We start from the raw sequence: 14655 nt of genomic DNA on the forward strand, positions 1-14655 counted from the left end.
GACACCTAGGTATTTATAGTTGTCCACATATTCTAAATCAGAACGTCCAGAGTAGTGATGCTAGTTGGGAGTGGGTGCGGGCAGCGATCGGTTGAAGAGCATGCATTTAGTTTTACTAGCATTTAAGAGCAGTTGGAGGCCACTGAAGGAGTGTTGTATGGCATTGAAGCTCGTCTGGAGGTTTGTTAACACAGAGTCCTAAGAAGGACCAGATGTATACAGAATGGTGTCGTCTGCGTAGAGGTGGATCAAAGAATCACCCGCAGCAAGAGCCACATCATTGATATATACAGAGAAAAGAGTCGGCCCGAGAATTGAACCCTGTGGCACCCCCATAGAGACTGCCAGAGTTCCGGATAACAGGCCTTCCGATTTGACACACTGAACTCTATCTGAGAAGTAGTTAGTGAATCAGGCGAGGCAGTCATTAGAGAAACCAAGGCTGTTGAGTCTGCCGATAAGAACACAGTGATTGACAGAGTCGAAAGCCTTGGACAGGTTGATGAAGACGGCTGCACAGTACTGTCTTTTATCGATGGCGGTTATGATATCGTTTAGTACCTTGAGCGTGGCTGAGGTGCACCCGTGACCAGCTCGGAAACCGGATTGCATAGCGGAAATGGTTCGTGATCTGTTTGTTCACTTGGCTTTCGAAGACTTTAGAAAGGCAGGGCAGGATGGATATAGGTCTGTAACAGTTTGGGTCTAGAGTGTCTCCCTCTTTGAAGTGGGGGATGACCGCGGACGTTTTCCAATCTTTAGAAATCTCAGACGATACGAAAGAGAGGTTGAACAGACTAGTAATAGGTGTTGCAACAATGGCGGCGGATAATTTTAGGAAGAGAGGGTCCAGATTGTCTAGCCCAGCTGTTTTTTAGGGATCCAGATATTGCAGCTCTATCAGAACATCAGCTGTCTGGATTTGGGTGAAGGAGAAGCGGGGAGGGGCTTGGGCCAGTTGCTGCAGGGGGTGCAGAGCTGTTGGGCGGGGTTGGGGTAGCCAGGTGGAAAGCATGGCCAGCCGTAGGGAAATGCTTATTGAAATTCTCAATTATCGTGCATTTATCGGTGGTGACAGTGTTTTCTAGCCTCAGTGCAGTGGGCAGCTGGGAGGAGGTGCTCTTATTCTCCATGGACTTTACAGTGTCCCAAAACTTTGGAATTAGTGCTGCAGGATGCACATTTCTGTTTGAAAAAGCTAGTCTTTGCTTTCCTAACTGACTGTGTATATTGGTTCCTGACTTCCCTTGCATATCGTGGGGACTATTCGATGCTAGTGCAGTACGCCACAGGATGTTTTTGTGCTGGTCAAGGGCAGTCAAGTCTGGAGTGAACCAAGGGCTATATCTGTTCTTAGTTCTAAATAGTTTGAAAGGGGCATGCTTATTTAAGATGTTGAGGAAAGCTTTTTTAAAGAACAACCAGGCATCCACTACTGATGGGATGAGGTCAATATCCTTCCAGGATACCCGAGTCAAGTTGATTAGGAAGGCCTGCTCGCAGAAGTGTTCAAGGGAGCGTTTGACAGTGATGAGGTCTGGTCGTTTGACCGCGGACCCATAACGGACGCAGGCAATGAGGCAGTGATCACTGAGATCTTGGTTGAAAACGGCAGAGGTGTATTTAGAGGGCAGGTTGGTCAGGATGATATCTATGAGGGTGCCCATGTTTACGGATTTGGGGTTGTACCTGATAGGTTCCTTGATAATTTGTGTGAGATTGAGGGCATCTAGCTTAGATTGTAGGACGGCCGGGGCGTCAAGCATATCCCAGTTTAAGTCACCTAACAGTACGAACTCTGACAATAGATGGGGGACAATCAATTAACATATGGTGTCCAGGGCACAGCTGGGAGCTGAGGGGGGTCTATAACAAGCGGCAACAGTGAGGGACTTATTTCTGGCGAGATGGATTTTTTAAAGTAGAAGCTCAAATTGTTTGGGCATAGACCTGGATAGTATGACAGAACTATGCAGGCTATCTCTACAGTAGATTGCAACTCCGTCCCCTTTAGCATGTCTCCGTCTATCTTGATGGAAAATGTTGTAATTGGGGATGGAAATTTCAGAATTTTTGGTGGCCTTCCTAAGCCAGGATTCAGACACGGCTAGGACATCAGGGTTGCCGGAGTATGCTAAAGCAGTGAATAAAGCAAACTTAGGGAGGCTTCTGATGTTAACATGTATGAAACCAAGGCTTTTACGGTTACAGAAGTCAACAAATGTGAGCGCCTGGGGACCTAAAGGGCCTGGGTTAACCTCTACATCACCAGAGGAACAGAGGAGGAGTAGGATGAGGGTACGGCTAAAGGCTATAAGAACTGGTCATCTGGTGCGTTGGGAACAGAGAATAAAAGGAGCAGATTTCTGGACGTGGTAGGATAGATTCAGGGCATAATGTACAGACAAGGGTATGGTAGGGTGCGAGTACCGTGGAGGTTAACCTAGGCATTGAGTGATGATGAGAGAGGTTGCATCTCTGGAGGCGCCAGTTAAGCTAGGTGCGGTCTCCGCATGTGTGGGGTTGGAACGAAGGAGATATCTGAGGCATGTTGAGCGCGACTAGGGGCCCCGCAGTAAAATAAAACAATGAGAGCTACCCTAAACAACAGTATACAAGGAATATTGCCATTAGAGAGATGCATAAAGCAATCACAGGTGTTGATTGGGAGAGAGCTAAGACAACAACGGGTAAGACAACAACAGGTAAACAGCTAAGACAACAACAACAACGGGTAAATGGCGATGAATGGGCAGAGAGGGTCAGTTAGCTACACACAGGGCCTGAGTTTGAGGCCGGGGCTGACAGATAAACAAAATGAAGTACCGTGTTAATGAACAGTCCAGCAGGCATCATCTGTGTAGACTAGTGATCATAGGGTCCAATGAGCAGCAATAGATGAAACAGGGAGCCGTTCGGTACTCATTACTATGCTGGGCGAGTGGGAGACACAGCGTTCAGAAAAGCTAGCGGGCCGGGGCTAGCAGAGGCCGGGTTGAGAGCACATTGGCCGAATCACGTCAGCAGACCAGCAGACCAGTCGTGATTTATCGGCGGGGCTCCGTGTCGACTAAGGGTCCAGGCCAATTGGCAAGAGAGGTATTGTAGTTGGTGTACTTAATTTGCTAGCCGGGAGATGAGGCTAGCTCGAGGCTAACTGGGGCTTGCTTCTGGACAAGGGCGTTAGCCAAAATAGCCACTCGGTAGCAGCTAGCTAGCTGCGATGATCCGGTGTAATGGTCCAGAGCTTGCGGCAGGAATCCGGTGATGTCGTGGAAAAAAGCAGTCCGATATGCTCAGGGCTGATATCGTGCTGTGCAGACTGGCAGGTATTATCCAGGCTAACCGGGCTAAAGCGGCTGGTGTCTGAGCTAAAGGTAAAGACCGCTAGCAGTGGCTAACAATACATGTCAGAATTTGGTAAAACAAAGCATAAATGACAATGGTGTTAATACTTTGTTTTTCTGTCGTCTCAAATGCTTTTATACAGTTGAAGTCAGAAGTTTGCATACACCTTAGCCAAATACATTTAAACTCAGTTTTTCACAATTCCTTCAATTGGGATCACCACTTTATTTTAAGAATGTGAAATGTCAGAATAATAGTAGAGTGAATTATTTATTTCAGTTTTTCTTTCTTTCATCACATTCCCAGTGGGTCAGAAGTTTACATACACTCAATTAGTATTTGGTAGCATTGCCTTTAAATTGTTTAACTTGCGTCAAACGTTTTGGGTAGCCTTCCACAAGCTTCCCACAATAAGTTGGGCGAATTTTGGCCCATTCCTCCTGACAGAGCTGTTGTAACAGGTTTGTAGGCCTCCTTGCTCGGACACGCTTTTTCAGTTCTGCCCACAAATTTTCTAAAGGATTGAGGTCAGGGCTTTGTGATGGCCACTCCATTAATTTGACTTTGTTGTCCTTAAGCCATTTTTCCACAACTTTGGAAGTATGCTTGGGGGCATTGTCCACTTGGAAGAGCCATTTGCGACCAAGCTTTAACTTCCTGACTAATGTCTTGAGATGTTGCTTCAATATATCCACATAATTTCCTCCCTCATGATGCCATCTATTTTGTGAAGCGCACCAGTCCCTCCTGCAGCAAAGCACCCCCACAACATGATGCTGCCACCCCCGTGCTTTACGGTTGGGATGGTGTTCTTCGGCTTGCAAGCCTCCCCCTTTTTCCTCCAAACATAACGATGGTCATTATGGCCAAACAGTTCTATTTTTGTTTCATCAGACCAGAGGACATTTCTCCAAAAAGTACGATCTTTGTCCCCTGTGCAGTTGCAAACCGTAGTCTGGCTTTTTTATGGCGGTTTTGGAGCAGTGGCTTTCAGGTTATGTCGATATAGGACTCGTTTTACTGTGAATATAGATACTTTTGTACCTGTTTCCTCCAGCACCTTCACAAGGTCTTTTGCCGTTGTTCTGGGATTGATTTGCACTTTTCGCACCAAAGTACGTTCATCTCTAGGAGACAGAACGCGTCTCCTTCCTGAGCGGTATGACGGCTGCGTGGTCCCATGGTGTTGATACTTGCGTACTATTGTTTGTACAGATGAACGTGGTACCTTCAGGCGTTTGGAAATTGCTCCCAAGGATGAACCAGACTTCTGGAGGTCTACAAAAAAAAAAATCTGAGGTCTTGGCTGATTTATTTTGATTTTCCCATGATGTCAAGCAAAGAGGCACTGAGTTTGAAGGTAGGCCTTGAAATACATCCACAGGTACACCTACAATTGACTCAAATGATGTATCAAGAAATTTGTGGAGTGGTTGAAAAACTCGTTTTAATGACTCCAACATAAGTGTATGTAAACTTCCGACTTCAACTGTGTAACTAGTTGAAACATTTCACTGGCAAATAGTGACATGGCTTTGTGTGACTAGACATTCTGTATGTAAATGGTTTTACACACAGAGCAGTAGAGACAGCAACAGGTTGACAACGTTTGGAGGTAAACGCTCATATAAAAGAGATATGATTATTGTTGAAACTTGAATATAACGTTATCACATTGTGTTCTCTGATGACACAGTAAAAACTAAATCACACAAAGAGTACACAGAGACCTACATAACCATGCCAAATGTTTCATCCAATACATTTCTTGATGACGCTAGTTGATGGTTGACATGGTGTCCAACCTAAATGACAGGTCAGCTTTTAACACCATTAATACCCTTTATAAGGGATTAATTCATGTAAACCTTATGTTTCCTTGTCCTAAATCCTGACCTTATTCTCTGTCCCACTGTTCTAATGCATCACTTCATTACTGGACATGTTGTGTTTGGTCGCTGTCTGTGGGATATTTGGCACTCCGTCACAACCGCAATCTCTTATCTGTCAGTGTGACCTCTTTAGCTCTGTCCGTCCTATCCCTGAAACCAAAGAGCAAACAGACTGTTTGAGTCAGGATTTTAGGTTCCTATCAAGGGTGTGTGTGCGTCAAATCAAATCAAAATCCAATTTTATTTGTCACATTTTTATTTTATTTTACCATTATTTTACCAGGTAAGTTGACTGAGAACACGTTCTCATTTGCAGCAACGACCTGGGGAATAGTTACAGGGGAGAGGAGGGGGATGAATGAGCCAATTGTAAACTGGGGATTATTAGGTGACCGTGATGGTTGAGGGCCAGATTGGGAATTTAGCCAGGACACCGGGGTTAACACCCCTACTCTTACGATAAGTGCCATGGGATCTTTAATGACCTCAGAGAGTCAGGACACCCGTTTAACGTCCCATCCAAAAGACGGCACCCTACACAGAGCAGTGTCCCCAATCACTGCCCTGGGGCATTGGGATCTTTGTTTAGACCAGAGGAAAGAGTGCCTCCTACTGGCCCTCCAACACCACTTCCAGCAGCACCTGGTCTCCCATCCAGGGACTGACCAGGACCAACCCTGCTTAGCTTCAGAAGCAAGCCAGCAGTGGTATGCAGGGTGCGCCGAATACAACAGGTGTAGGTAGACCTTACAGTGAAATGCTTACTTACAAGCCCTTAACAACAATGCAGTTTAAAGAAAATAAAAATAGAAATATAACAAATAATTAAGGAGCAACAATAAAATAACAGTTGCGAGGATATATACAGGGGGTTCCAGTACACAGTCAATGTGCGGGGGCACCGGTTAGTCAAGGTAATAGAGGTAATACTGTATGTACATGTAGGTAGAGGTAAAGTGACTATGCATAGATATTAAACAGAGAGTAGCAGCAGCGTAAAAATCGGGGGTGGGGTGGGGACAACGCAAATAGTCTGGGTAGCCTTTCAATTATCTGTTCAAGAGTCTTATGGCTTGGGGGTAGAAGCTGTTAAGAAGCCTTTTTGACCTAGACTTGGCGCTTCGGTACCTCTTGCCGTGCGGGAGCAGAGAGAACAGTCTATGACTAGGGTGGCTGGAGTCTTTTGGGCCTTCCTCTGACATCGCCTGGTATAGAGGTCCTGGATGGCAGGAAACCTGGCCCCAGTGATGTGCTGGGCCGTACGCACTACCCTCTGTAGTGCTTTGCAGTCAGAGGCCGTGCAGTTGCAACGAGTCAGGATGCTCTCGATGGTGCAGCTGTAGAACGTTTTGAGCATCTGAGGACCCATGCTAAATCTTTTCAGTCTCTTGAGGGGGAATAGGGTTTGTCGTGCCCTCTTCACGACTGTCTTGGTGTATTTGGACCATGATAGTTTGTTGGTGATGTGGACACCAAGGAACTTGAAGCTCTCAACCTGCTCCACCACATCCCCGTCGATGAGAATGGGGGCGTGCTGGGTCCTCCTTTTTCTGTAGTCCACAATCATCTCCTTTGTCTTGATCACGTTGAGGGAGAGGTTGTTATCCTGGCACCACACTGCCAAGTCTCTGATCTCCTCCCTGTAGGCTCTTATCGTTGTCAGTGATCAGGCCAACCAATGTTGGGTCATCGCCAAACGTAATGATGGTGTTGGAGTCATGCTTGTCCATGCAGTCATGGGTGAACAGGGAGTACAGGAGGAGACTGAGCACTCACCCCTGAGAGGCCCCTGTGTTGAGGATCAGTGTGGCAGATGTGTTGTTACCTACCCTTACCACCTGGGGGCGGCCCGTTAGGAAGTCCAGGATCCAGTTGCAGACGGAGGTGTTTAGTCCCAGGGTACTTAGCTTAGTGATGAGCTTCGAGGGAACTATGGTGTTGAATGCTGAGCTGTAGTCAATGAATAACATTCTCACGTAGGTGTTCCTTTTGTCTGGGTGGGAAAGGGAAGTGTGGAGTGCAATAGAATTTGCATCATCTGTGGATCTGTTGGGGCGGTATGCAAATTGGAGTAGGTCTAGGGTTTCTGGGATAATAATGTTGATGTGAGCCATGACCAGCCTTTCAAAGCCCTTCATATCTACAGAAGTGAGTGCTACGGGTCGTAGTCATTTAGGCAGGTTACCTTGGTGTTCTTGGACACAGGGACTATGGTGGTCTGCTTGACACATCTTGGTATTACAGACTCGGTCAGGGACAGGTTGAAAATGTCAGTGAAGACACTTGCCAGTTGGTCAGCGCATGCTCAGAGTACACTTACTGGTAATCCGTCTAGCCCTGCGGCCTTGTGAATGTTGACCTGTTTACACATCGGCTACGGAGAGCGTGATCACACAGTCGTCCGGAAAAGCTGATACTCTCATGCATGCTTCAGTGTTGCTTGCCTCGAAGCGAGCATAGAAGTTATTTAGCTCGTCTGGTAGGCTCGTGTCACTGGGTAGCTCGCGGCTGTGCTTCCCTTTGTAGTCCGTAATAGTTTGCAGGCCCTGCGCATGCGTGTGTTTGTGTGCGTGCGTGTATGTGTGTATGTGTCTGTGTGTAAAGCGTTCCCAAAACAAAAGCAACGTCCCAATGGTTTAATGACACAGGCGATGAGTCAGATGCATTAGATATATACATAAATAAATGAATAGGTCTTAATATATTAAATAAAACCCTCTACAACCCAGACAGGTCAATCAAGGCTAGAGTGTAGATCAGTGGTAGGACTGGGCAAGACAGGGTAGGGCCTGCATTTATCATCTGTGTCATTAGGCATCAAATGTTTGCTCTTGGTTACGCAGATACGGAGATAGACAACCTCCTTCCCACTCCTCTGGTAATCCATTTATTCTTGCTGTTTAAACCACTATATTTGAGATGATCACTGGTTAATAACAGGTTGTTTATAGATCTACACCTGAAAAAATGTTTGTTTGAGTTGATTGAACTCGATTCCACTCGTGAAAACTTAACAACCTCTAATTAATAACCTGGTGGAGTCCCTCTCTTCATTACAATGCAGTGCTGACGAAGGTTGACAATACATGAGAAGACTTTACACACACACACACACACACACACACACACACACACACACACACACACACACACACACACACACACACACACACACACACACACACACACACACACACACACACACACACACACACACACACACACACACACACACACACACACACACACACACACCAACAACAACAACAACACCCAGGGAGGGACATTTATCTCTCTTCCATGCAGTGTCTCTTCTTCATCTCTACCCAGAAACTGATGGGAATCTTAATCTCTTGACTGAAGGTGTGTTAAGGATTTAGACTGGACTGGGCCGGTAGTAGACTTTCTGGTGAAAGATCTGGCTCGGGACAAAACGTGCCATTTGATGTTGCCTTTAAAGAGCCCCATGAAAAGAAGATGCGATTTGGGCCGTCCATAATATCAGGCTTTCTGAATTGTGCCTGATTAGGTGTAAATCTCATTCCATTATATGATCTCTTCTCTCCATCTCCGTCCCATTATTTTAATAATGTTAATAAAAGACGACCTGGTTGATGATCTTGATGCTGTCATTTAATCCAAGGAGCAGGTAAACAACGTCGTCGATGTTTAATCTTAAATATTGTCTCTTTAGCCTAATGCAATACTTCAATCACAATGGATTAAGGTGAAGAGCACGCACTGCCATCAATAACAACAAGCATCCCACCATACCAGACCATGGTTCACTCATCTCTAAGGTTTGTGCCATGTCATTATTTTAATCTCATCCCATGTCTCTTTAGATCTGCTTAAGAGTATATTAACTCCTCCTCTCATCACTCTATCCAGCAAATGTTTGTCACGCTCCAGCAGGCTATTCCTGAAAGTACATGTAAAATCTGCATGGTACACACACATACACATACACACACACACACACACACGGCAGATAGCCTAACACAGGGGTATTCAACTCTTACCCCACAAGGTCAACTCTTACCCTACCCACCTGTTGTCCCAGGTCTCAATCAGTCCCTGATTAGAAAGGAACAATGAAAAGAGCAGTGGAATTGCCTTCGAGGTCTAGAGTTGAGTTTGAGGGGCCTAGCGGTTAGAGCGTTGGGCCAGTAACCAAAATATCGCTGGTTTGAATATCCGAGCTGACAAGGTGAAAAATATTTTGATGTGCCCTTGAGGAAGGCACTTAAACCTCATTTGCTCCAGGGGTGCCGTACCACTATGGCTGACCCTGTAAAACAACACATTTCACTGCACCTATCTGGTGTATGTGACAATAAAACAAAACAACACCAAACTCAATGGTCCAGCAGCAGCTGTGTAATCTATATTTAATCTTACCGTCTGTATTGTAAGATATTCAATTATCTTGCCCAAGTCATTTCCACGTGGCTACTAGTCTAAACTCTCGATACAGCTACCATCATCACACCGATGTTGACTGACAAATGGGGACAACCATTGTCCCCTGCCTCTATTCTCTCCAATAAAGCCAACACTAGCTACCTCAAATCCCCCCAAGAGGAGATTGCCCTTGGACTTTTAGCTCCACCGTCATTGGGCGGTTCCCTGGCCTGGATCCTGTTGTGCCCTGCTTATATCACACGACACCTCCCCCCCACCCCACCCTTACCCCTGGCTGCACTGCTTTCTCTGTCGAACCAAGGGACACACAGCTGGATCGCTACCGACCGAATCTCCCTCTCTCTCTCTCTCGCGCGCTCTCTTAGTAGTCAGACGTGTTTGTCTTGAGTTCTGCTACTCAGTTTGGCCCTTGTTTGCCTACCACGACACCACGGCAGCATGAGAACGCTACTGGACAGCAGCTGGATAAAGTTTGGGCCAGCCGGCAGAGGGTCCATCGATTGGGTGACTGGGTCACCTTCTCCCCCCATGGTGGAGAGACAGTTACAGGTAAGGGATCATCAGCTTGTTGTTACTGAGTGAGTCTGATTCAGTAGTTGTCTTTACATATAGACTGCTGTGAGACCCAGATATTTTTGGTAGGCAACCTGAGTCCTGGAGAGCTGCAGCAGATTACTTTTTTGCTAGACACCTAAGAGTAGGTAGGTGGCATACTGGTTTAACAATCTAAAGAGCAGACTGAAAATCATTATGAAAAATACTTTTTTAGGTGGATTGTTTATATTTTATATGATCTTTTATTTTTCCTTACTGGAAAGGTACTTCAGCCAGCCTCCACATACTGTTGGCTATACAGACTTTTGCAGGCTACACACTCTTGCTGTTGTTAGTTGAGTGCCTTAAAATAGTCTTGGATGTCATGACTATGGTGAGTGCTTGTGAGTGCAGTTCATGTCAGGGCAATGGCAAAGGAAAGCTTTTCGGGACTTTCAGCAGAGTGGAGTGATGTTGATGGGTCTTTAGTCAGTCATCCAGATGAGGATCAGCGTTATCTGAGCACTGAAACCGATTGGTCGGGTGAATTTGGGACACTGATTGTGTCAACAGGGGAATATAACACTCAGGCAATATCAAAAGGCATAAGCTCTATTGAGCCTCTGTAGGATATCTTGATTTCACAACCATGTATGTTCAGTTTTGAGAAGATGGAAGAGGATCAACACTGATCCGGTGGAACACATTACTGATTTTCTGATTTCATATCTTCAAAATAGTCCTGAATGTATTTTATGGGAATCCTTTTTCTGTCCTTTCAATTTACGTGATATATTAACCCTTTCCCCTTCAAAACCACCAGGGCTACAACTGGAATGATCTGAACCTCAACCAGGAAGGGAGGTCAGAGCTGCTCCTCTACGTGGTCCTCCCCGTCACCTCCCTCCTCATGCTGGGCCTCCTGGTACTCCTGGCCTACTGGAGGTGCTCCTCTCGAAAGCTCAGCCTGGCCCAAATCATCACCCTGGACCTCCAGGACCCCGAGAGCAGCGTTGAGTTCCTCTCCTCGCTCACCAGCCACGGCGAACGCCGCACCAGCACCAGCTCTGACATGTCGGACAGTGTGTTCGTCATGGTCTACCTGCCGCCGCCCTACGAGGAGACGATGACCAAGATCACGCGTGCTACCAGTCTGACCAGCCGGAAAGAGTCCATGAAGATAGAGGACCTGGAGGCCCGCCTGTGTCCGGAGATCAAGTCCAGTGGACGCTACGTGTGACTGGGGAACACTGGGAGTGTTTCTCAAATGGCACCCTATTCCCTATATAGCCCACATAGGGCTCTGGTTAAAAGTAGTGCACTATGTAGGGAGTAGGGTATATGGTATAATTTCTGACTAGAACTAAGAGATTGCTTTTGAAGGGACTCAATATAGCAAGCTCTTTAGAATAAGGGGATTTCAATGGACTATGTAAAAACATCAGACCTGAATTCATCTTTTGTGGGTACCAGCTTTCTACACAGAGGAGTGAGCAATTGCATAAAAGCTGGAAATTGCATTGACTGGCTGTACAGGATACAGTACATCTAGATTCTCTAGAGAGGACATATGCTGACTATGTACAAACCGTAGGTTACAGTAGGCAAATAAAACTCCTTCAACAATACAAAAAATAAAATGCAATTAATTTGCGTTGTTTTTATCTCCTAAATGAAACACGTGATCCCCCATTTTTACTTCCACACATTGTATGAGCCATACCATGCTTTCAACCCTCCTGTATCTGTGTTGTTTTAGTTTGGTCCCTATTTGGAGACTTAAGAATGTCAATGTGCAAAGTGCAAGAATGTTACAGAAGTCTTATATGTAATACTGTGTGTCATTTGAATTTTATTTGAATTGTATTTATATGTAAGAAGGTACAAAGACCTAGCCTGGGCACCATGTCTTTGACAGGAGTGACAAGGAGTGGAATGTTAGCAAGACTGGTACCCGGACTTACAAAGACCTTCTCCAGGTTAATAATTCCCTTCATTACTTGGAATCACATCATGAATGTACTCCTAAAAACCTCAGACCTGATACGTTTGATAGACTACATAACATATATGCATTCTAATTTACAAGTAATATGTTTGTACAAAGTGTTATATTGTTTTTAAATAAAGAATAAGAAAAATATCTTAGCATGGTTATGATTGAAAGAGTTCCGTCATCACCGAGGTTGCGAAGTTATAATCCCATGCTGCCCCACTATGGTACTACTTGGTCATATCATGTAGACTACTGTATGTAGAGGTGAGCTCTCCTTTGCAAACACCTGCCTTACATTACAGCTATGGTCTTGCTGCATTTCTGAGCAAGATTGTCAAGAAGTGTTAGAAATGTCCAGGGGTCCAACTAGATTTTTTTACACTTTCGGCCAAACAATCCTCAGAAGCAGCTACAGCATTTCATATTCTACTCTTTGTACCATTTATTATTGTAAATGATCCGTTTCAGATAACTGTTACGGCTCTCGTTGGTGGTAGGAAGAGTGGACCAAGACGCAGCGTGGAAAGTGTTCATGATTTTAATATATAAAAACAATCAAACAAAATAACAAACGTGAAAGCACACAGTTCTGTCAGGCAGAAACACTAAACAGAAAACAAGATCCCACAAAACCCAAAAGGAAAATTACAACTTATATATGATCCCCAATCAGAGACAAAGATAGACAGCTGCCTCTGATTGGGAACCACACTCGGCCAAAAACAAAGAAATAGAAAACATAGACTTTCCCACCCGAGTCACGCCCTGACCTAACCAAACAGGGAATAATAAGGATCTCTAAGGTCAGGGCGTGACAATAACTAGACTATTCATGGAAGTGTTTTTATTTAAAGCGTATTTATTCACCAAATGTTAATTGCTGTTAATTAACCAATTAATTTGAAAAGTCTACTGTCTAAATTATCGCAAAAGCCCAAAATTCTAAACATACTGTATTTTCAGCAAAGTAAATGTGTTAATCTAATCAAAAACCACATGTTAAAAACACAGATTTTCAGGCTACACCATAAAACAATAAAATGGATGGTTATTGGTTACATTGAGAATCAGGCTACTCTAGATGGATTTAAAGAAATATATCAGAAATAAAAGTCATAAAAGACATGTCTTTAGAATAAAAAGTCATGCAAAATACATAAAATAGACTATGTTTATATTTCAAATAAAAGTTTACAGAGAACATTGTTTGGTGCAAAAACATAGCCTCTGGTAAGCTATAAATACACATCCTGTATCCCAAAATGGAAAATAAGACATGCTATTAGACAGGCCACGCATGTTGTCTGTTTGGGATCTGAGGTAGGCTTTGTTGTTATATCTGCCTCCGTGTAAATGTGTGTGCGTCCATACGTTTGGTTTGTGTGGATGTGATTTCTAGTATCCACGCCTGCGACAATCCTCCATCCACAATTCTTTCGCAGTTTTTTTTCTTACGGAAACACAAACCCCAGAACCAGCCGCAACCCTTCTTCTTCTCCTTCTCCTTTTTATTATTTTCCTCCTCCATCATTGCCATCCATCCCTTCATCCAGAAGGTTTCGGGTTCCTGTGAACAGAGATGGTGAGTGGAAACTACAGGCACCTTAATTGGGGAGGACTGGCTCATAGTAATGGCTGGAATAGTGTCAATGGAATGGTATCGAACACATCAAACACACGGTTTCCATGTGTTTGATGCCATTCCAGTTACTCCAATCCAGACATTATTATTAGCCCACCTCTCCTCAGAAGCCTCCTGTGGTGGAAAAAAACCTCAGGAAGCCTTCACCATCTGCAACCGTTCAATGCTGAAGCTGCAGCTCAGTACAGGACAGACAACTTTCAAATTGACTGCTATTATCAATGAGACAACACAGAATACCGTGTAGCTTACCTTCTCAAGTGGGGTGAGGAGTAATCTTCATTCTGTCAGCGCTGGCTTTCTCAATGCAAAGCTCCAGCTTGGTCTTGTCTAGGGGACATGGAAATGTGACAAGATAGGACATTTGAACGGAAGTGAAGAGTTCAAGTTGTTCTTGTCCAACTGGTTAGCTGACTGTTACATGTAGCTGTTTACTCTACATCGGATATTGTCGTGAAATTGTGAATGAAAGAACATTGTGGAATACAAGTCATTTACAAGAGACTAGGCCTGATTCTGAATGTACCACACCAACAGTAGCATTGTTCTACCTGTATCATCCGGGGTGCTGGTCTCTCTCTTGACCGGGATGTTGATGCAGTATGGCCGGTCATCACCCTTCTTGGTGTCCTTGGCGAAGGTCAAGGTAGGCTTCAGGTGAGCCATGACCTCTCGGACCATGATATCGCAGACCAGCAGAGACCGTATGTCTGGGTATAGCTGGGCTTTAACCAATGGCCACTCATGGAAAGTCCTGAAGTACTTGCTCCTGATAGAGAGTGAGACGTCTAAGAATTTGGCCATCTTGTCTGGCTCAT

At 44.8% G+C, this 14655-nt stretch overlaps 1 protein-coding gene across 1 annotated transcript; it reads left to right on the plus strand.

Annotated features, from left to right (window-relative positions):
* The first annotated feature begins 9955 nt into the window (after positions 1-9955).
* LOC139551217 (small integral membrane protein 28-like) lies at positions 9956-12342 on the plus strand. The gene is made up of 2 exons (XM_071362691.1): positions 9956-10214; positions 11023-12342. The coding sequence occupies exons 1-2, from the start codon at positions 10104-10106 to the stop codon at positions 11437-11439; spliced, it is 528 nt and encodes a 175-aa protein (XP_071218792.1). The 5' UTR covers positions 9956-10103; the 3' UTR covers positions 11440-12342.
* The last annotated feature ends 2313 nt before the right edge of the window (positions 12343-14655 follow it).

Source organism: Salvelinus alpinus, chromosome 2 (assembly GCF_045679555.1).
Source record: "Salvelinus alpinus chromosome 2, SLU_Salpinus.1, whole genome shotgun sequence".
Taxonomy (NCBI): domain Eukaryota; kingdom Metazoa; phylum Chordata; class Actinopteri; order Salmoniformes; family Salmonidae; genus Salvelinus; species Salvelinus alpinus.